At 36.3% G+C, this 24423-nt stretch overlaps 1 protein-coding gene across 6 annotated transcripts in view; it reads left to right on the top strand.

Moving 5' to 3' along the window:
* ERLEC1 (endoplasmic reticulum lectin 1) overlaps positions 1–24423 on the top strand; it is a 45837-nt gene that overhangs the window by 9942 nt on the left and 11472 nt on the right. For 2 of the 6 annotated variants that reach the window (XM_022597306.3, XM_089923188.1), the window contains 9 exons: positions 1151–1374; positions 1467–1596; positions 12121–12282; positions 12912–12971; positions 18718–18842; positions 20316–20393; positions 20713–20788; positions 22182–22267; positions 23057–23973. In XM_022597306.3, the coding sequence (XP_022453014.2) occupies positions 1151–1374; positions 1467–1596; positions 12121–12282; positions 12912–12971; positions 18718–18842; positions 20316–20393; positions 20713–20788; positions 22182–22267; positions 23057–23072 (957 nt within the window). In that variant the 3' untranslated portion in view covers positions 23073–23973. Of the gene's footprint in view, positions 1–1150; positions 1375–1466; positions 1597–12120; positions 12283–12911; positions 12972–18717; positions 18843–20315; positions 20394–20712; positions 20789–22181; positions 22268–23056; positions 23974–24423 lie in introns of those variants that run through there. The other 4 variants (XR_002647885.3, XM_022597305.3, XR_016395441.1 and 1 more) reach the window with 3 other exon arrangements.

The raw sequence follows: 24423 nt of genomic DNA, 5'->3' as shown, positions 1-24423 counted from the left end.
TGGCTCTGGAGGATAGCAAATGGAATTCAAAGTGTGAAATGATCAAGGAAGAGGAAGAAAGGGTAAGGGAAGAAAACTAACATTTATTGAGCCCCAATTCATAAGCCAGATGCTGTGCCAGGCATGTAACAAAGGGTAATGCTTAATTCTCCCTACAGCCTTTGAGTATATATTATTATTCTACTTTTATGAATGACAAAAACTGAAATTTGGTCAAAGTCATAAGGCTAGTGAATGCAAAGCTTGGATTTTAACCCAGGATTTTCTAATTCTAGACACTAGGATGAAACTAGCATACAAGAAATCTCAAAATATTTTCCCCTGGAAACATTTATTTATTACCTGTTTTGGGTACCAAAGTGATACAAGATGAGCTCCCTGCCTCCAAAGAGCTTGCTTGGAGATGATATTAACAATATCTTTTAAAGCCCTTCCATTTAATTCTTCTTGTGTTTATGTCGATAAAAGTATGGGAGCTAACTCCTTAATAATCCTTGTCTTCTGGGGTGATCTCCTTTATTCCCCCATTCCGTGAAAATTTCTTCATCTGTCTTTTGCTGGCCATGAATGGATTTGTACAGGAGTTTATATGCTGAGAAGTATGTCTGTTAATAACAGGGAAGAAGAGTAAGCAGATCAGTGAACTAGCACAATATTTAGATTCCTGTTTTAGAACATAGTGTTAACTCTGTAGCCCTACTTTTTGACAAATCAAACTTCAAATCTCTAGAATCTAAATTCTAACATAGGCATTCACTTGAGAGTTTAGTGAAGAAAGCTCTGACCAGCCCAAGTATAGTAAGTTTCTATATTTTATCTTAGTCACTTTATTTAGAACTTTTGAAAATAATTCATATTAATTATGTTATTATAGCCTTTTTTATGTAAGTGTACATCTTAATTTTAGCACCAAATAAAAATTTTCTTTTATTCTGTATTAAATTAGCTCTGAAAATATGTATTTGCTCAAATAAGAATATGAATGAAAAGAATAGTAGAGGGAGAGCTTATAGAAAGTACAGAAATATTACCTTTATAAATGTTAGTTTATGAATAAAATGTAGTTTTCTTCCTTTCAGAATAAGTGCTTCTCCATCCTCACCCCACCTCTATTTCTAATGAAAAGTCTGTCTTATACTCTTTTTTTAAGATTCCCACTAAAAATATCGAAGGTCAGATGACACCCTACTATCCAGTGGGAATGGGAAATGGTACACCTTGTAGTTTGAAACAGAACCGGCCCAGATCAAGTACTGTGATGTACATATGTCATCCTGAATCTAAGCATGAAATTCTTTCAGTAGCTGAAGTTACAACTTGTGAATATGAAGTTGTCATTTTGACACCACTCTTGTGCAGTCATCCTAAATATAGGTAGGATGTGGATTTAATATTTTAAACATGAAATGCACACATGCTTTAAAGTGTCGTTTGCTTAGGTTTAATGCTTTGTTCTCACTGAATAGATTCAGAGCATCTCCTGTGAATGACATATTTTGCCAGTCACTACCAGGATCACCATTTAAACCCCTCACCCTGAGACAGTTGGAACAGCAGGAAGAAATACTGAGGGTGCCTTTTAGGAGAAATAAAGAGGTATGAGAATTATCTAACAGTATTTCTTTCAGTGCTTCCTTTTCCAAATTTCAGAGCATATATCAGTATTTTAATAATTTCTGTAGTATAGTAGTAGTCATTTATTTTCCTGACTCAAAATTGTCAATTCCAATTCTTTTGATTTTAATTCTTTTCCTTATTCTAATACTTCTCAGAAACTATTTTAGCATTCTCTTACACTCATGATTCCATAATTTTCTTTTTTATTAATTTGGCTGCATTGGGTCTTAGTTGCAGCACGCGGGATCTTCACTGTGGCTTGCGGGATCTTTTGTTGCAGAGCATGGGCTTCTCTCTAGTTGTGGCACATGGGCTCCAGAGCACATGGGCTCAATAGTTGCGGTACATGGGCTCAGTATTTTGGCATGCAGGCTTTGTTATCCCATGGCATGTGGGATCTTAGTTCCCCAGCCAGGGACTGAACCCATGTCCCCTGCATTGGAAGGCAGATTCTTAACCACTGGACCACCAAGAAAGTCCCCCATGATTCCATAGTATTTTAAAGTTTGCCATCCTGTTCATTTCAGTTAAGTTTAATTTTTAGCTAGTTAACTGGACTTACCAGCTAAGCCTCTTGAAAAAATAGACTGCAGCCCATCTCCTAATGCTTTATTTATTCTTCAGCTCATTGCTATTTATTATCAAACCATATTTCTATCATTCTTCTTAAACTGTTCTTATTAAGGTCAACAGCAATCTTTTGCTTCTAAATTTGCTGAACATATGCATAACTTGATCTTAGCTGAGCATTGGAAGCTTGAACTTTTTCTCCTTTCTTTACTACAGGTCATTATCTCTGGTTCTCTCTGGTTCTGATCTCTTGTGTACTAGTTCCTTCTCTGATTCCTGCTCCTTAAAATGTTGAACTTCCCCTGGTTCTGTCCATAGCTGCTTTCTCTCCTTATTGTACATAGTCTCCTTAAGTAAGCTCATCCATGAGTTATAAATACATATCTGCAACACTGATCTTTCTCCTGAACTCAAATCACAATCAAATAATTAACATGTATTGAGTCTTTACAACTATTATCTAATCCTTACAATAGCGTATAAGATTTACTATTATCCACCTTAACAGGTTAAGGAACTGAGGTTCAGAGAGGGGAAGTGACAAGTGATGGGTTAGAGATTAGAATCAAAGTAGTCTGATTCTAGAACCTGTCCTCTTAACCACCTCTCTCTGCTGCTTCTCCCTTTTGATATGCTGTCTTCCCTTTTCATCTGCGTATTGGATGTATATACATTTTCAGTAATCTCAAACTTAACCATTTTTTTCTCTTTCACACTGACCCTTTTGTAGTCTTCCCCATTGCTTTCAAAGCAGTGTTCTCTACCCAGTTGTCCAAGTCAGAAACGTGAGTCATTTTTCTTACCCATCTCTTAATTCATCTCTAACTCTAATCATTTACTCAGTGCTATCAGTGTTATCCACTGACTGCTTTTCAACTCTGTCCTGTCATTAGTTCAGGACCCCATCATTTTCTAAGACCAGAAACTAATGTCCTCATGCATCTTCTTTCTAATTCCTCCCACAAAGCTGATAAAATGTTCTTTCTGAAGTGAACATTTGATTATTTATTTAATCTTTTGGTAGTTAACATGATCTATACCTCAGGATAAAATCATTGCTCATACAATGGTATTATCAAAGGAGAGTCAAGACCATTTGTGGGGACTTCCCTGGCAGTCCAGTGGTCAAGACTCCGTGCTGCCAATGCAGGGGGCACAGGTCAATCCCTGGTCAGGGAAGTAAGGTCTCACATGCCATGTGGCATGGCCAAAAGATTAAAAAAAAAAAAAAAAGACCATTTGTGATCTAGCTTCAGCTTCATCTCTCATCACCATTCCCTTGATCCCAGCTATTTTGAACAACTTAAGAGTTTCAGAAAAGTACCACATTCTTTCCAACCTCCTTTCCTTTGAATATACTGTTTTGCCTCTTCCTCTGTTGTCTTCTCCCCTCCTTCCCTATATCTGATGAACTAATAGAAGGTCAACACATGTATGCTTGAAGATATGCTTCCAGTGTCACTTCCGTTGCAAATGAGCCATGACTTCTAATGGATTACCCACGGAAGAGATCAGTGTTTCCTCTTCTGTGGTCTTGTGTTTTATTCAGTCCTCCATTATAGCACTTTTATGGCTAAAATTTGTTCTTTTTCCTATGGTTCTTCATTTAAACGGAGGGAAGATAAACTATGCTTTTGTTACTTGGGGTTTCCAGCTCCTTGCATGATACCTGGTATGCTGTTAGTACTTTATAGTGGGTTAATTAACATTTAACTGCAAAGCCTTTTTCTCCCCTTCCTCTTGGATACTTACTGCGAAAGTATTGCCAGACTCTTTGTGGATGTTGTGAACCCTGCCATTCTGAGAGGAGGAAAAATTTATCTTAAACTTAATCTGCATTTTATTTGAAGTGATGTATTGAAAGATTAGAGATGGAATTCAGTTCTCATCTTCTTCTTGATAGTAGTTTAAGTACTGACAGGTACTTAAAGTCAGCTTGATCAAAATGATTCACAAGTCCAAATTTAACTATTCTTCAAGGTAGAAGTACCAGTTTATTTTTCTTTAATTAATGTCTTTAATCTGCAAGTTGAGAAAAATTATTTTTAAAAAGCTACATATGGAGCGCTACCCACCACCAGTCCCTCCCATCAGGAAACTTGCACAAGCCTCATAGATAGCCACATCCACCAGAGGGCAGACAGCAGAAGCAAGAAGAACTACAGTCCTGCAGCTGGTGGAACAAAAACCACATTCATAGAAAGAGAGACAAGATGAAAAGGCAGAGGGCTATGTACCAGATGAAGGAACAAGATAAAGCCCCAGAAAAACAACTAAATGAAGTGGAGATAGGAAACCTTCCAGAAAAAGAATTCAGAATAATGATAGTGAAGATGATGCAGGACCTCGGAAAAAGAATGGAGGCAAAGATCGAGAAGATGCAAGAAATGTTTAACAAAGACCTAGAAGAATTAAAGAACAAACAGAGATGAACAATACAATAACTGAAATGAAAACTACACTAGAAGCAATCAATAGCAGAATAACTGAGGCAGAAGAACGGATAAGTGACCTGGAAGACAGAATGGTGAAATTCACTGCTGCGGAACAGAGAAAACAAAGAAGAATGAAAATAAATGAAGACAGCCTAACAGACCTCTGGGACAACATTAAACGCAACAACATTCGCATTACAGGGGTCCCAGAAGGAGAAGAGAGAGAGAAAGGACCAGAGGAAATATTTAAAGAGATTATAGTTAAAAACTTCCCTAACATGGGAAAGGAAATAGCCACCCAAGTCCAGGAAGCGCAGGGAGTCCCATACAGGATAAACCCAAGGAGAAACACGCCGAGACACATAGTAATCAAATTGGCAAAAATTAAAGACAAAGAAAAATTACTGAAAGCAGCAAGGGAAAAACGACAAATAACATACAAGGGAACTCCCATAAGGTTAACAGCTGATTTCTCAGCAGAAACTCTACAAGCCAGAAGGGAGTGGCATGATATACTTAAAGTGGTGAAAGGGAAGAACCTACAAGCAAGATTACCCGGCAAGGATCTCATTCAGGTTCAGTGGAGGAATCAAAAGCTTTACAGACAAGCAAAAGCTAAGAGAAATCAGCACCACCACCAAACCAGCTTTACAACAAATGCTAAAGGAACTTCTCTAAGTGGGAAACACAAGAGAAGAAAAGGACCTACAAAAACAAACCCAAAACAATTAAGAAAATGGTCATAGGAACATACATATCAATAATTACCTTAAACATGAATGGATTAAATGCTCCAACCAAAAGACACAAGCTCACTGAATGGATACAAAAAGAAGACCCATATATATGCTGTCTACAAGAGACCCACTTCAGACCTAGGGACACATACAGACTGAAAGTGAGGGGATGGAAAAAGATATTCCATGCAAATGGAAATCAAAAGAAAGCTGGAGCAGCAATACTCATATCAGATAAAGTAGACTTTAAAATAAAGAATGTTACAAGAGACAAGGAAGGACACTACATAATGATCAAGGGATCAATCCAAGAAGAAGATATAACAATTATAAATATATATGCACCCAACATAGCACCACAATACATAGGGCATCTGCTAACAGCTATAAAAGAGGAAATCGACAGTAACACAATAATAGTGGGGGACTTTAACAACTAACACCAATGGAAAGATCATCCAAAATGAAAATAAATGAGGAAACAGAAGATTTAAATGACACAATAGACCAGATAGATTTAATTGATATTTATAGGACATTCCATCCAAAAACAGCAGATTACACTTTCTTCTCAAGTGTGCACGGAACATTCTCCAGGACAGATCACATCTTCGGTCACAAATCAAGCCTCAGTAAATTTAAGAAAATTGAAATCATATCAAGCATGTTTTCTGACCACAACGCTATGAGATTACAAATGAATTACAGGGAAAAAAACGTAAAAAACACAAACACATGGACGCTAAGCAATACGTTACTAAATAACCAAGAGATCACTGAAGAAACCAAAGAGGAAGTCAGAAAATTCCTAGAGAAAAATGACACTGAAAACACGACAATCCAAAACCTATGGGATGCAGCAAAAGCAGTTCTAAAAGGGAAGTTTATAGCTATACAAGCCTACCTCAAGAAACAAGAAAAACCTCAAAAAAAATCTAACGTTACACCTAAAGGAACTAGAGAAAGAAGAACAAACAAAACCTAAAGTAAGCAGAAGGAAAGAAATCATAAAGATCAGAGCAGAAATAAATGAAATAGAAACAAAGAAAACAATAGCAAAGATCAAAAAAACTAAAAGCTGGTTCTTTGAGAAGATGAACTTGATAAACCATTAGCCAAACTAAAGAAAAAGAGGGAGAGGACGCAAATCAATAAAATTAGAAATGAAAAAGGAGAAGTTATAACAGACACCGCTGAAATACAAAGCATCCTAAGAGACTACTACAAGCAAGTCTATGCCAATAAAATGGACAACCTGGAAGAAATGGACGAATTCTTAGAAAGGTATAAGCTTCCAAGACTGAACCAGGAAGAAACAGAAATATGAACAGACCAATCACAAGTAATGAAATTGAAACTGTGATTAAAAATTTTCCAACACACAACAGTCCAGGACCAGATTGCTTCACAGGTGAATTCTATCAAACATGTAGAGAAGAGCTAACACCCATCCTTCTCAAACTCTTCCAAAACATTGCAGAGGAAGGAACATTCCCAAACTCATTCTATGAGGCCACCATCACTCTGATACCAAAACCAGACAAAGATACTACAAAAAAAGAAAATTAGAGGCCAATACCACTGATGAATATAGATGCAAAAATCCTCAACAAATACTAGCAAACAGAATCCAACAACACATGAAAAGGATCATACACCATGATCAAGAGGGATTTATCCCAGGGATGCAAGGATTCTTCAATATACGCAAATCAATCAGTGTGATCCAAATGCCAATTTGTGATATTAACAAATTGAAGAAGAAAAACCATATGATCATCTCAATAGATGCAGAAAAAGCTTTAGACAAAATTCAACACCCATTTATGATAAAAACTCTCCAGAAAGTGGGCAGAGAGGGAACCTACCTCAACATAATAAAGGCAATATACAACAAACCCACAGCAAACATCATTCTCAATGGTGAAAAACTGAAAGCATTTCCTCTAAGATCACGAACAAGACAAGGATGTGCACTCTCACCACTATTATTCAACATAGTTTTGGAAGTCCTAGCCACAGCAATCAGAGAAGAAAAAGAAATAAAAGGAATACAAATTGGAAAAGAAGAAGTAAAACTGTCACTGTTTGCAGATGACATGATACTAAATATAGAGAACCCTAAAGATGTTACCAGAAAACTACTAGAGCTAATCAATGAATTTGGTAAAGTTGCAGGATACAAAATTAATGCACAGAAATCTCTTGGATTCCTATACACTAATGATGAAACATCTGGAAGAGAAATTAAGGAAACACTTGCATTTACCATTGCAACCAAAAGAGTAAAATACCTAGGGAGACAAAAGACCTGTGTGCAGAAAATTATAAGACACTGATGAAAGAAATTAAAAATGATATAAACAGATGGAGAGATATACCATGTTCTTGGATTGGAAGAATCAATATTGTGAAAATGACTATAGTACCCAAAGCAATCTACAGATTCAATGCAATCCCCATCAAATTACCAATGGCATATTTTACAGAACTAGAACAAAAAATCTTCAAATCTGTATGGAGACACAAAAGACCCCTATAGCCAAAACAGTCTTACGGGAAAAAAACGGAGCTGGAGGAATCAGACTCCCTGACTTCAGACTATACTACAAAGCTACAGTAATCAAGACAATATGGTACTGGCACAGAAACAGGAACATAGATCAATGGAACAAGATGGAAAGCCCAGATGTAAACCTACACACCTATAGTCAACTAATCTATGACTATGACAAAGGAGGCAAAGATATACAATAGAGAAAAGACAGTCTCTTCAATACGTGGTGCTGGGAAAACTGGACAGCTACATGTAAAAGAATGAAATTAGAAAACTCCCTAACACCATACACAAAAATAAACTCAAAATGGATTAGAGACCTAAATGTAAGACCGGACACTGTAAAACTCTTAGAGGAAAACATAGGAAGAACACTCTTTGACATAAATCACAGCAAGATCTTTTTTGATCCACCTCCTAGAGTAATGGAAATAAAAACAAAAACAAATGAGACCTAATGAAACTTCAAAGCTTTTGCACAGGAAAGGAAACCATAAACAAGACAAAAAGACAACCCTCAGAATGGGAGAAAATATTTGCAAACGAATCAACGGACAAAGGATTAATCTCTAAAATATATAAACAGCTCCTGCAGCTCAATATTAAAAAAACAAACAACCCAACCTAAAAATGGGCAGAAGACCTAAATAGACATTTCTCCAAAAAAGACATACAGATGGCCAAGAAGCACATGAAAAGCTGCTCAACATCACTAATTATTAGGGAAATGCACATCTAAACTACAATGAGGTATCACCTCATACCAGTTAGAATGGGCATCATCAGAAAATCTACAAGCAACAAATGCTGGAGAGGGTGTGGACAAAAGGGAACCCTCTTGCACTGTTGGTGGGAATGTTAGTTGATACAGCCACTATGGAGAACAGTATGGAAGTTCCTTAAAAACTAAAAATAAAATTACCATATGATCCAGCAATCCCACTACTGGGCATATACCCAGAGAAAACCATAATTCAAAAAGACACATGCACCCCAATGTTCATTGCAGCACTATTTTCAATAGCCAGGTCATAGAAGCAACCTAAATGTCCATCGATAGATGAATGGATAAAGAAGATGTGGTACATATATACAATGGAATATTACTCAGCCATAAAAAGGAACGATATTTGATCGTTTGTTGAGACGCGGATGGATCTAGAGACTGTCATACAGAATGAAGTAAGTCAGAAAGAGAAAAATAAATATCATATATTAACGCATATGTGTGGGACCTAGAAAAATGGTACAGATGAACTGGTTTGCAGGGCAGAAATAGAGACACAGATGTAGAGAACAAACATATGGACACCAAGAGGGGAAAGCGGCAGGGGGGAGCTGGGGGTGGTGGTGTGATGAATTGGGCGATTGGGATTGACATGTATACACTGATGAGTATAAAATTGATGACTAATAAGCACCTGCCGTATAAAACAAATTTAAAAAAAAAGAAAAAACAAAAAGAGCTACAGATGATGCGCTTCCCTGGTGTTGGAGTGGTTAAGAATCTGCCTGCCAGTGTGGGGGACACGGGTGTGAGCCCTGGTCTGGGAAGATCCCACATGCCACAGAGCAACTAAGCCCGTGTGCCACAACTACTGAGCCCTCTTGCCACAACTACTGAAGCGTGCACGCCTAGAGCCCATGCTCCGCAATAAGAGAAGCCACCGCAATGAGAAGCCCGCACACCGCAATGAATAGTAGCTTCCACTCAACACAACTAGAGAAAGCCCAGGCACAGCAATGAAGACCCAGTGCAGCCAAATAAATAAATTTATTAAAAATAAAGCTACTGATGATAATGCTTTCTAAATACTTAGCATCTTTAGAGTACATGAAAATCTTAGCTAATACTGTAGGATGAGTGATTACTTAAAACTGATCATCCATCAGAGTAATTTTTTTAGAAACTTAGTTTATTACACATAACTTTTAAAATGTTGATATTTGGCATATGGTTTGCCTTTTAAGTGTGAATCAAGCTTTACCATAAAGGATTTTTTTTCTTTTTTAAACACAGTACATATATGGCTATTAGAATTTTGGTTTGATGTTCCGCCTGTGTTATTACATTAAATTAATTTGGAAATTACTGGATTTATTAAGAATCTATTTTATGAATTTCCAAACCCTGCTACAAAAACTACTATCATCTTGCTTTTATTGGAGTAGTTTTCCTTAAAAATGAAAGTAGATGTTCTGTCCACAAGAAGGAATAATAAATTGTCATTCTTCTTTTCTTCCTACCTCTTCCCCTTTTCTCATCTGCAGGTTTCACTATGCGTTATTCTTTTGTTCACTAACCTTACTATAGGTCTCATATATTGTAAGTAATTACTTTAGTCTAGTAAACCTTAGCTCCTTATGAGTAGTAACTATGTCTGCTGCTTTTTTTTTTTTTTTTTTTTTTGCTTTAGATGATCATTTTTATGGGTATCAGTGTCCCAATGCCTTACATGGTCAAGTACTACATTACAAAATACATCTTCTACTAGAAGATTTATAGCTGATTCACAAAGTTACTTAAAATTGATCTCAGGACTGTTGCTGTTGTAATTGTTGAAGACCCCGTAAGTTTGATGTAAGATTCTTGGGTAGAGCAAAAGAAAAAAACAGAAGAATAGGGTCGGTACTTCATTTTTAATACTCCATACTTAAAATACTGTCAGGAGCATAGTAGTAGGCTCTGAATATAGGAAGAGTTATATGTAAAATTCAAGGTTCTTTCAAAAAACAAGAGGCCATCTTGGCAATCTTTGTTCTTAGTATTGGAGGAGAGAGAGGATAAGGTCATTGGTTTCCAGAGTAACCACCCAGTAAATCCTACAAGCTGAAAAAGAAGAAAAGGACCACAATTGGTCAGTGGCAACCACAGCGGGTGAAAAAGGAGTCTATACATTTTACTGTTTAATTTTTTAAAATTATTTTATTCAGTTAGTTGGTACACCCACTTCTTCAGTTCTGGTCTGGATTCATTTCCTCTCTGCTTACTGTGTCACTCCCTTATGTTAGATTCACTTTGTCTGTGGCCTGGGTAATTGCAGCTCCTAACTTGACTCTCCACCTCCAGATTTGTTCTTACCATTCCTTCTTCCCTGCCCATGCTAAAGTAATTACTTAAAAATCTGATCATACCATATCTTTGCCTAAAACCTAAAAGATAATGTCCAAACTTCTTAGCATTACATAGTTTTCAATCTATAGTGCCTGCTTCTCTCTGGTTTTAAATATCATACCATACCACACATCTTTGCTCTTACCTCTTCTTCAGGTTCACATGCATATGCACGCACACAAAACACATACACAGACATTCACGTAAGTCACAAATTATTAATGTTTCATGAATTAATCAAGGGCTTTCTCTTTGTGAAGTCTTCGTGTTTCAGTTCTTTGTCAAAGTCTACTTGAATCACCCCTACCTCTGTGAAACTGCTTTTCCCTGTACCCTTTCTTTATTAAACTGCAGTTTCCTCCAGGGCAACAACCATGTCCTGCTACATTTGAATAATTATAACTAATATTCATATTTGTCCCACTCAGCTCTTTATTAGCCTGCTTGTTATCCTTTCTTTACCCATAGTAATCACATTTCCAAAACTAAATGTAGAAACACAAAATCTAACATGTAGCAAAGTACTTAATAAAAATATGAGACAAAATATGTGAAATGGAAATTATCCCTATATGGGTCACCGTGCCCCTAACTGGTAAATGGAACTAACATTTGCCTAGAGCTTTCTCTATGCTATTAAGTGTTGCAAAATTCATTTTCTTAAAACCCATTAAAAATGAGTGGACAGGGACTTACCTCGTGGTGCAGTAGTTAAGAATCCACCTGCCAATGCAGGGGACAGGGTTCAAGCCCTGGTCCAGGAAGATCCCACATGGCGTGGAGCAACTAAGACCACATGCCACAACTACTAAGACTGTGCGCCTAGAGCCCGTGCTCCACAACAAGAGAAGCCACCATAGTGAGAAGCCCGCGTGCCACAACGAAGAGTAGCCCCCGCTCGCCACAACTAGCGAAAGCCCACGTGCAGCAACAAAGACCTGATGCAGCCAAAAATAAATTAATTAATTAAAAAAAAACGAGTGGACATTTTTTTCCAAATTTTCTGAAGTTTAAAAATAATAATTTAAGTCATACTGAAAAAAATTGTGTGGCAAAGAAGCCCTTAAACATATGTTTATTTAATTTTAGGAAGATATTCAATCAACTAAGGAAGAGAGATTTCCAGCAATCCACAAACCCATTGCTGTTGGTTCTCAGCCAATGCTCACAGTTGGAACAACCCACATATCCAAACTGACAGATGACCAACTCATAAAAGAGTTCCTTAGTGGTTCCTACTGCTTTCACGGGGTGAGAAGTGAACCATCAGTTTAAGTATTTATTCTTACAGCTTTCACTTGTGTGTTATTTATCAAGGGGCATTAGTAGCACTGAAAAAGATTTTTTGTCTATAGAGAAATGGCAGGATTCTGGAAGCTTCCCAATGGACATTTTCTCTCTGCATCTAATTATAATCCAATGCATAGCCATTATATTCTCTTTACTCACAGGCTAAAACTTGATGTTTACTTGACAAAAATATATATATTTAAGTACTTCATATGTGATTCTGGCTAATTGCTGGAATGGGCATCAATGATTGTGTAGCCAACATTTTGGTTATGTAGCAATCACATTTAAAATTTGAGCTAATATCTACAAAGGTTAAATTTTGCCCCTAAGAACTCCAGTGGGAAATACACTTATAAGTGGAATTTTCATTTTACTTTATTTTACCAGGGTGGTACAGCAATTATTCTCTAGTAATGTCTATTTTTTAAAGTTTATCAGTAATTTTTAATTTTGATTTTCAACCATATTATTGCTAGTACAGTTTTTTTAAATTATATGTATGTCCATCACTATCATGCGGCAGTATTGAGACAGACCCCAATATGCCTTTCTCTGTACTATAACTTGATCTGTTTCCTTTCCTGTAGGGTGTTGGTTGGTGGAAATATGAATTCTGCTATGGCAAACATGTACATCAATACCATGAGGTATAGAACAGCGTTTATATCACTCTACCACTAGGCGGATTAAAGTTTCAAAAATCTTTTGTGGAAAAAAAAGGGGTGGGGTTGGTGTTACTTTTAATTATAAGATGATTTTAATATGGAAATATTCATCAAAGTGTCTCTAAATTCTGGAGAATGGAAAACTTGGTGTCAGTTAAGACTAAGTCAATCATCTTAAAGTAACGTTATTTATTAACTACTCAGATTCGTGTATTACTGTGAGCCTGGAGGAATAATAAACTACAGTGACTAACCTCTTTAGCTTTGACCAAGAAATTAGTCATTGTTATAACTCATCGTTAAATTAAGTGAATGGTAAGATAGTATATCACTAGAGTTAGTAAAATAGGATAAATACAGCAGGTTTCTCAACTAAAAGGTACCATATCATCTAAGCTTAAAATAAAATAAGTTTTAAGATTAAATGCACTGGCTCTTTATTCATAATTTCATAAATCAGTATTCTCCTACATTTGAGCCAAAGCTGCTTAAATTCTGAAATTCAAGCCCCAGTAGTTTTGTCATTGTTGTAGTTTGTTTAGTAAGGTAAACTACTAGACATGGAAAACAAACATTAATAAATATTGATCTGTTTTAAAAGGCTCTTTTTATTCCCCCAAATAAATAACAATGGGTAATTAGAAAATACTGTATTTGCCCTCTTGAGATGTTTTGAGCTGATCTTAAATTTCAAGATGGATCATAATGGGAAAGATCAACTCACTTTCCACAAGTAAATCACTCCGAATTTATGAGGTGTCTGTAAAGTAGAACATTTTATTCTTCACTTAAGCCTGAGATGTTCCATTTTACTATGCTTTCCATTTATTCTTGCTGCTTGGATGTTTTACTTAATTTTTTTATTAATACAAAAAAAAAGTGTCATCTAAGTACAGCCCAGATAATACCCTGTGGCTTTTTTTTATATAATTAAAGGAATATATGCCAGAAATATAGAATGAAAATAAAATTTTCCTCCACTGTTGTCCCATTTTTCAAAAGTAACAGCTGGGGCTTCCCTGGTGGCACAGTGCTTAATAATCTGCCTGCCAGTGCAGGGGACTCTGGTTCGAGCCATGGTCCAGGAAGATCCTACGTGCCGCAGAGCAACTAAGCCTGTGCACCACAGCTAATGAGCCTGAGCTCTAGAGCCTACAAGCCACAACTACTGAGCTGGCATGCCACAACTTCTGAAGCCCACGTGCCTAGAGCCTGTGCTCCACAACAAGAGAAGCCACCGCAGTGAGAAACCCGGGCACCAAAACGAAGAGTAGCCACCACTCGCTGCAACTAGAGAAACCCCGTGTGCAGCAACAAAGACACAACACAGCCAAAAATAAAAACAAACTGAAGGAGAAAAACCATATGATCATCTCAATAGATGCAGAAAAAGCTTTCGACAAAATCCAACACCCATTTATAATAAAAATGCTTCAGAAAGTAGGCACAGAGGGAACTTACCTCAACATAATAAAGGCCATATATGACAAACCCACAGCCAACATCATTCTCAATGGTGAAAAATTGAAACCATTTCCACTAAGATCAGGAACAAGACAAGGTTGCCCACTCTCACCACTATTATTCAACATAGTTTTGGAAGTTTTAGCCACAGCAATCAGAGATGAAAAAGAAATAAAAGGAATCCACTTCAGAAAAGAAGTAAAACTGTCGCTGTATGCAGATAACATGATACGATACATAGAGAATCCTAAAGATGCTACCAGAAAACTACTAGAGCTCATCAATGAATTTGGTAAAGTAGCAGGATGCAACATTAATGTACAGAAATCTCTTGCATTCCTATACACTAATGATGAAAAATCTGAAAGAGAAATTAAGGAAACACTCCCATTTACCACTGCAACGAAAAGAGTAAAATACCTAGGGATAAATCTGCCTAAGGAGTCAAAAGACCTGTATGCAGAAAACTATAAGACACTGATGAAAGAAATTAAAGATGATACCAACAGATGGAGAGATATACCATGTTCTTGGATTGGAAGATCAACATTGTGGAAATGACTATACTACCCAAAGCAATCTACAGATTCAGTGCAATCCCTATCAAACTACCAATGGCATTTTTCACAGAACTAGAACAAAAAATTTCACAATTTGTATGGAAACACAAAAGACTCTGAATAGCCAAAGCAATCTTGAGAAAGAAAAACAGAGCTGGAGGAATCAGGCTCCCTGACTTCAGACTATACTACAAAGCTACAGTAATCAAGACAATATGGTACTGGCACAAAAACAGAAATGTATCAGTGGAACAGGATAGAAAGCCTAGAGGTAAACCCACGTACCTATGGTCAACTAATCTATGACAAAGGAGGCAAGGATATACAATGCAGAAAAGACAGTTTCTTCAATAAGTGGTGCTGGGAAAACTGGACAGCTACATGTAAAAGAATGAAATTAGAAAACTCTCTTAACACCATACACAAAAATAAACTCAAAATGGATTAGAGACCTAAATGTAAGACCGGACACTGTAAAACTCTTAGAGGAAAACATAGGAAGAACACTCTTTGACATAAATCACAGCAAGATCTTTTTTGATCCACCTCCTAGAGTAATGGAAATAAAAACAAAAACAAATGAGACCTAATGAAACTTCAAAGCTTTTGCACTGCAAAGGAAACCATAAACAAGACAAAAAGACAACCCTCAGAATGGGAGAAAATATTTGCAAATGAATCAATGGGCAAAGGATTAATCTCCAAAATATATAAACAGCTCCTGCAGCCCAATATTAAAAAAAAAAACAACCCAACCTAAAAATGGGCAGAAGACCTGAATAGACATTTCTCCAAAAAAGACATACAGATGGCCAAGAAGCACATGAAAAGCTGCTCAATCTCACTAATTATTAGAGAAATGCAAATCAAAACTACAATGAGGTATCACCTCACACCAGTTAGACTGGGCACCATCACAAAATCTACAAACAATAAATGCTGGAGAGGGTGTGGAGAAAAGGGAACCCTCTTGCACTGTTGGTGGGAATGTAAATTGATACATCCACTATGGAGAACAGTATGGAGGTTCCTTAAGAAGCTAAGAATTACCATATGATCCAGCAATCCCACTACTGGGCATATACCCAGAGAAAACCATAATTCAAAAAGACACATGCACCCCAATGTTCATTGCAGCACTATTTTCAATAGCCAGGTCATAGAAGCAACCTAAGTGCCCATCGACAGATGAATGGGTAAAGAAGATGTGGTACATATATACAATGGAATATTACTCAGCCATAAAAAGGAACGAATTTGCGTCATTTGTAGAGACGTGGATGGATCTAGAGACTGTCATACAGAGTGAAGTAAGTCAGAAAGAGAAAAGTATCGTATATTAACGCATATATGTGGGACCTAGAAAAATGTTACAGATGAACTGGTTTGCAGGGCAGAAATTGAGACACAGATGTATAGAACAAATTTATGGACACCAAGGGGGTAAAGCGGCGGGGGTGGTGGTGATGAAGTGGGCTATTGGGATTGACATGTATACACTCTTGTGTATAAAATTGATGACTAATGAGGACCTGCTGCATAAAAAAATAAAATTCAAAAAAGAAAAATAAAGGAGCAGCTGATTCGGGGACTCTGGCTCACTCAGGCCGGGGGGAGGGAGGGGGTTCAGAAAATAAATAATAATAATAAATTTTTAAAAATAAATAAATTTTTTAAAAAAGTAACAGCTGTTAACTTTTTCTTAGCTAACCCACCACAAGGGAACAAAATGCCTATATGTAAATGTTGATATAACCCTTTTATTTATACAGAAGGGATACACTAAATGCACTGCTCAGCACTTTTTCTTTTCACCTAGTATCTTGGAGATCTTTCTATGCCAGCAACAACTGATCTTATTTTTTCCAGCAGGTTCAGAGGATTATGTCTCTACCCACAGTATATTTAGCCAGACGTGTATTGATGAGCCTTTGAGTTGTTTCCAGTTTTTGCTGTGACAGCATCTTAGTGAGCATTTTTAAATAGTTGTGTTTGTGAACTTTTGCAAGTATATTCATAGGGCACATTTCTAGAAATGTACTTGCTAGGTCAAAATGTATGCATACTGAACAATTGCTTTCCAAAGGGTTGGACCAGTTTACATTTCCATTAACAATGGCTGTTTTCGTATACACTTGCGAACACTAGGTTTTATCAAACTTATTTTAGTCAAGGTCATGTAACCTAGAACTTTTTTTTTCTTTTTCTTTTTGTTTAAATTTATTTGGTTGCACCGGGTTTTAGTTGCAGCATGCGGGATCTTCATTGCTGCATGTGGGATCTTTAGTTGCAGGATGCGGGCTCTTAGTTGTAGCATGTGGGATCTAGTTCCCTGACCAGGGATCAAACAGGGGCCCCCTGCATTGGGAGCACAGAGTCTTGACCACTGGACCACCAGGGAGGTCCCTAGAACTTCTTGAAGAACTCTGGTAGGAGCTTTGGGAGACAGAAAAATAATAGTAGCTAACAAATATAGTGCTTACTGTATACCAGGCATTGTTCTAAGTACTTTACAAATACCAACTCATTTAATGCTCGTAACAGTTGTAAGAGATGAGTATTGTTACTCCAAGATGAGGAAACTGAAGCAAGATTTAGTAACTTGCCTAAAATCACATAGGTAGTAAATGGTGAAACTAAAATTCAAACCCAGGCACTCTTGTTCCATATCCATCCTCTTGATTCACTGTGCAGCTCTAATCCCTGCCTCTCTAGAAATTTACAGTGTAGTTGCTAAAAGAATGTTTAATGGCTCTCTCACTAGGCAATAAGCTCCACTGTAGCAGTGGCTGTGGCTGTTTCCTTTGCCTCTAAGTGTTTTTAGTTCTACTAATCATATGTATACTCATGCCCAGCATGGTCCCTGGCATAAAATATAAAGAAGAAAAGGAAGGAAAAGGAACGGAAGGAAAATGAGACAGAAGGAAGTCCACATACAGGACAATATATAGTGCATCGTGTCAAATGAGTAGTGTGAAAACTAGTATAACTTGAAGGTTTGCATTTTAAAGAGTACTATGAAGATAGGCTCAGTGTGGCTACAGGGTAAGAGATAGAGGCCAAATATTTAAGTAAGAATCACAGTAGTATGTGGTTGTATTATCTAGGTATGAGAGATTAAACTCTTAGTTGGGGGTGAGATGTTGGCAATGGACATGTAGAGAAAGAGTTAAGCCAAGAACATTTCCAGGAAAATAATTGACAGGACTGATAAATGTAGGAGAGAAAGGAAATAAAAGAGTCAAAAATAACTACATCAGGGGCTTCCCTGGTGGCACAGTGGTTGAGAGTCCGCCTGCCGATGCAGGGGATGCGGGTTCGTGCCCCGGTCTGGGGAGATCCCACATGCCGCGGAGCGGCTGGGCCCATGAGCCATGGCCGCTGAGCCTGTGCGACCGGAGCCTGTGCTCCGCGACGGGAGAGGCCACAACAGTGACAGGCCCGCGTACCGCAAAAAATAAATAAATAAATAACTACATCAGGACCTAACCTGACTAGAAAGTACTAGTTTCATAATTCAGAGAAACAAGGAGTAAAGAATAATGAGCTCAAATTTCTAATTGAGAAGTTTGACTAACATTATCACGTCTAAACATAGATATCCAGTGTGCAGATGAAGATAAGATCTGTAGCTTATAGGCCATCAGCATAAATGTCACCTTGATGTCAAGCATGCATTGTCACAAATTTTTTTTATATATTAGGACAAGGATAGTGGGAAAACCTCTGTGGTTGTGGGGACATGGAACCAAGAAGAACATATTGAATGGGCTAAGAAGAATACTGCTAGAGCCTATCACCTTCAAGACGATGGTACCCAGACAGTCAGGTAAATATTAACTTTATTTGCCTTTAGATCTTAGAATATTTAAAACTCAGGATATTGAAAAACATAAATTTAAAGTAAAATATCTGGTCAGCTTTTCTCAGGGACATTTTTTAGGTTAGTTTTCTTTTCTAGAGGGAACAACATAGTGTAATAGTTAAGAGCACAGTTTCTGAAGTCAGATACCATGTATTCAAATACTGGCGATCCACTTACTACCTTGGGCAAATTACGTAATCTTCATAAGCCTCACTTTTCTTGTCTAGTAGTATTTGCCTCAGAGAATTGTCTAGTAGTATTTGCCTCAGATAATTGTTATGACATTTAAATGAGGTAATTCATGTAAAGTGTAGTGCCTGGCAATTGCATGCAATAAACTTTGGCTGCTGCCTTTGACAGTGGTGGTGGTGTATGGTAATGAGAGTGGTGGTGGCGCTAGTAACACTGGTACAATTCCAGGTATTAGGTCTAAGGCTGTTATAAACATTTTCCCCCTTCATGTGTAATCGCTACCACTTTAAGTTACTTTATTTAAATATACTCCAGCATTTCCCTTTGTTACTTAAAGTGGGGTAATGGTTGAAAATTGTTAAACAATGGTTTTTTGAAGAGCTACCTCACATCTCTTTTGGGCTATTAGGTTTATCTTGTTATAGCAGAAGTAAATTAATCTCTTCTTTCCCAAGAATAACTAAACTTTAGCTTTTCTTATAGTCCATTACCCAGTGAATTTTAAATTATTCATTCTTTTTCCTTCTCAGAGTTAACTTTGTCCTTCCTAGCATAGATGGTATTGAGAGAGTCTGTTTTCAGAATGTGCCGACTTCTTGGACTGACCAAAATCAAAATTAGCAAAATTAAGAGATAGGTATTTAAGTATTAATATACTAAACGGATCAGTTTTTTAAATGTTTATATGTTTCAAGTGAAAATAGCTCATGGTATCATGTGCAACAAATATTGAAGCACAGGAGTGTGAGGCTAGCAAAATTAAAACTTGTCTTTGGTTCCTGCTCTTTGGAATTTATAGCTTAGCCTAGGCTTTACCTTTGTACACCTGCATTACAGTATTTTAATGAGTGGAGCTGAATGGAGGATGGGAAGACAGGGAAACTGTTCCACAAAGGAAACAATATACAGGGCTGGGGAAATGGTTAGCTTTAAAAGAAAACTTTTTTAAAAGCAATTTAACCTTAACTATTTGTATACAAATAAATTATGTGCAAGTTAAAGATCATTCTTATTAATTAAACCACTAAGAAGTATCTCAACTTTGTATTATTTATAGAAGCTGAAAGACTTTCTCTGTGACATAACCTTAAAAATATGTATTTTTAAGGAGTATTTTATAGTCAGATTTTTTTTTTAACTAATGCAAAACTGATCCCTCTAACCAACTTCTCACCCTACCCATTACAATTACTCTGAATGAGTGAAGTTTTAGTTTAATAAAGCTTGTGTGTTTTTCTGATTCAGGATGGTGTCACATTTTTATGGGAATGGAGATATTTGTGATATAACTGACAAACCAAGACAGGTGACTGTAAAACTAAAGTAAGTTAGACCATCAAATCATGCTTTATGCCTTTCTCTTTAGTCTGTTTCCTATGGGCAAAAGATTATATAAATATATAATTATGGATAATTATATTTATTCATAATAATTTATGGATTTGTCATAAAATACTGTTTTATTATAAAATAGTAAAATCATAATTGTTATTTATTTATAAGTTATTATCAAATTAAATTATTTCAATTATTTATTAAATTATACAGAACCACTTACAAGGCATTTTTATCCTTGAGAGGAAAACAATTTAAAATAATTTTGTATCGTTTGGACAGTGCCTTAAAGTACTCTCTGTTTTAGGTGTAAAGAATCAGATTCTCCTCATGCTGTTACTGTATATATGCTAGAGCCTCACTCCTGTCAGTATATCCTTGGGGTAAGTGAAAAACTAATACTCAGGAATTCAGTTTTGGGCCACATTTTAATTTTTAGCATTAAGTCTAGAAAGGACCTTCAGTAGTATCCAAAGTTTAATATAGCCCTCATACTACTTGTAAAAATTGACATTTTTTTATTGAGGTATAATTTACATAAAGTAAAATGCAAAGTTCTTAAGTGTTGAGTCTGATGGGTTTTGACAGTTTTATATACCCATTTAACTATTACCCAAAACAAGGTATCTATCACTGCAGAAAATTTTCTTATACCCCTTTCCTGTCAATACCCCTCAATTCCCAAAGATACTCCTTTCTATTTTCTGATACCATAGATCAGTTTTACTTCTTTTTTGATTCCATATGAATGGGATCATAGAGCCTATAATGTTTTATGCCTGGCCTCTTTGACAAAGCATGTCTTTTAGACTCAGCCTTTGTTTTCATCATTTTACTCCTGCCAGCAATATATGAGAGTCCAATTGCTCCACATCCTTACCAATATTTGGTGTTGTCAGTCTTTTTTATTTTAGCCATTTTAGTGATTTTAATTTGCATTTCCCATATGAAAAGTGTTGTTGAAACCTTTTCATGTGATTATTCATCTGTATACCTTCTTTGGTGAAGTGTATGGCCAAGTCTTTTTAAAGAAAAAATTCTTCTGATACAAAAACAGTAAGGAAGACTTTATTCAGGACTGTTGCCACAAGTGTCAAGACTGTCATAATAGGGGAGAGAGAGTCAGCTCATCTCCAAATACAGCAAAGACAGCCAGGGATACATAGCCAACAAGCAGAAATGGGGTGTTGGGGAGTAGTCATTGTATGGCAAATTACTAAAAGGAGACATCGGGGGTAGGGGATTCTTGCTAAACTGACTTAACAGAATTATTGCTGAAGGCTGGCCAGGAAGATCAGATATCAAAAGTGAGAGAGGAGGAATTTGATCAGATATGGAGGGTGATTAGATATTCAGAGTGAGGGATTCTCTCTAAACTGACTTATCAGAATTACTGCTGCAACTGGACTTGGCAGGCCCAGGAACAAAAAGAGGCCTAGTCAAAAAGAGGGCTCAGGGGAGCCTTACTATTTGGTCAAGGAGAGAGTCTTTCTCAGTCTTTTACCCATTTTTGTTGGTGTTGTCTGTCTTATTATTATTTATTTCTAGGAGTTCAAATATATAATGGACATGAGTTTTTTTCTATTTTAATTGCAGATTTTTCCCCTGATCTGTGTCTTGACTATTCTTTTTCTTACTGTCTTTTGATGAGCAAAAGTTTATTTGATGAAGTTCATTTTATCAATTTTTTTCCCATTTTATTGCTAATGATTTTTTTGTTTTAAGAAATTTTGCCACCCCAAAGTCATGAAGGTATTATCTTCTACTTCCTTCTAGAAATATGGTTCTACCTTTGGTTATGCGATGCGTAAGGGTGGTTTTCCTTGTTATTTATCCTGGTTGGAGTTCACTGAGCTTCTCAGGTTTGTGGGTTGATATAATTCATTAGGTTTGGAAAAATTTTGGCCATCATCTTTTCAAAGATTTCTTCTGCCCCACCTTTTTTCTATTTCTGGGACTCTGATTAAACATGTTAGTTTGAAGTTGTCCCCAAATCTCAGGCCCTTTATTTTATTCTTACCTTCTTTGTTTCAATTTAGGTCATGTCATTTCTATTGAATTGTCTTCAAGTTCATTGATTCTTTCCTCTGCTGTGTCCTGTCCACCTCTTTGAATTTGTATCTGATGTATTTTTCATTTCTAACATTTCCATTTGGTTCTTTTTTATGGCTTCATTTCTGCTAAAATCCCCCATCTATTCACACATGTTGTCTACCTTTTCCACTATTTCCTTCATTATATTTATTATAGTTATCTTAAATCTGATCATTTTAACACCTGGCCCATTTTTGGATTGTATTTTTTTTTATACCTTTTCCTGAATTGTACAACTTATTATGTTACCATATTCTGCTACTTTTTTGTTATATAAGACCTAGCTATGTATTTCTCTCTCATTCTTGTCCTTTACTTCTTTTCTCATCTCTTTTACTTAAAGATAAAAATACCTTCTCTACCTATCTGGTATTTTATTTGGATGACTAAATGTTTTTCTAAAAAGCTCAATTTGGACAAATAACATTGTATGGTTTATCCAAAACAAGGACTCGTATACATTTATCAAATTTATAGGTATTCATTCAGCAGAAAAATACTGAATAAAGTATTCAGCTTAGCAGCTTTTTAATGGTTTTATTGTTGTTGTTCTTTAGGTTGAATCTCCAGTGATCTGTAAAATCTTAGATACAGCAGACGAAAATGGACTTCTTTCTCTCCCCAATTAAAGGGTAACAAAGTTCAGGGGAAAAAAAAGATCATTGGAAGTCATGATGATTTGTCTGACCATATGTCCCATTATAGAGCTCTCAGTCATTGGACTGCATCTAAAGGATTGTATAAAAGGACTCTCAACCACTTTGTGAATATGTATGTGTACATAAGAGGTTATTGATAAACTTCTAAGGCAGACGTTTTGTTTCACCTTTTTCATTTTTGTTGTGTCTTATGAACTGATTGTGTGTTTTTCTTTGCTTGGATAATGTGATTCCAAAATAAATCCTGTCCAAGCAATTTAGAGTCCATCCTAATGAAATGTCATAATCGTTGTACCTATTGAAAGTTTTTAAATAATAGATTTATTATGTAAATTATAGTATATACACTAGCTAATAAAGTAAGGATAATGAAGAAAGAAATTGACAGGAGGTTGTTTAAATGAGAGACTGTGTTAAATATGTAATTTCTAGTGCCTGAAATCCTTTCAACGAATTTCTATTTAGCAACCGCTCTCTACCAGGTATTAAACAAGAAACTGGACACACAGTAAAGCCTCACATATAAGTTTTCTTCTCCTCTGTTAATCTCAAGAAACTCTTATTTACAATAGGTTGCTTCTCTCTCAGAACTTTTATCTGTTTCTTTCTCCTTGATATGAGTGTGTTTCCCCCCAAAATATGTACCTGGTATAGACAGTCGGTGATTCTTCTCTTTCGATTTAGAATGATTTATCTTAACAAAACACACTGTGCTGGCTATCCTTTGTACTTGCCTACTATATACTACAGATTTTAGTTCTGGACAGTTTTACAGCACAATATTTATTTTAAAGTGAATAAAATGTCCACAAGCAGTGTTGTCATGTAGTCAATGGCACATTATACAGTTTCTTTATTTTCTCCATTACTCTGTTTCACACATCATCCTGTTGTATTTTGGACATACATGTCTAAATAAGGGCAGAAGAGTACCCATAAGATACTTTCCTTTTCCTCCTTCTCAGCAGTTCTGGTCAAAGATATTTTAGTTTGAGAAAAGGTTAATATAATTGACTATTGGAAGGCTATCTATAGATTTTAGTAGGAAGCAGCACATGTAGAAATAGCATGCACTTCGAATTCAAACCTAAATCCAGATACTCTCTTTAACGTACTAGCTGTGTGATCCTAGACAGCAGTTAACCACTTCGAGCCTCACTTCCTCTATTGTAGAGACTACTTATTACTTCATAAGGTGGTTGTATCAGTGCATTAATTTTCTCTGTATATAAAAAGCCTAGCAGGTTCCCAATAAGTGTTAGTTT

The sequence above is a fragment of the Delphinapterus leucas genome, chromosome 13 (assembly GCF_059928025.1).
Source record: "Delphinapterus leucas isolate spDelLeu-1000000601 "Yukka" chromosome 13, BTC_Dleu_Yukka2, whole genome shotgun sequence".
Taxonomy (NCBI): Eukaryota; Metazoa; Chordata; class Mammalia; order Artiodactyla; family Monodontidae; genus Delphinapterus; species Delphinapterus leucas.
Note: the sequence above shows the minus strand (reverse complement) of the source record. Positions and strands in the feature narration are given on the sequence as shown.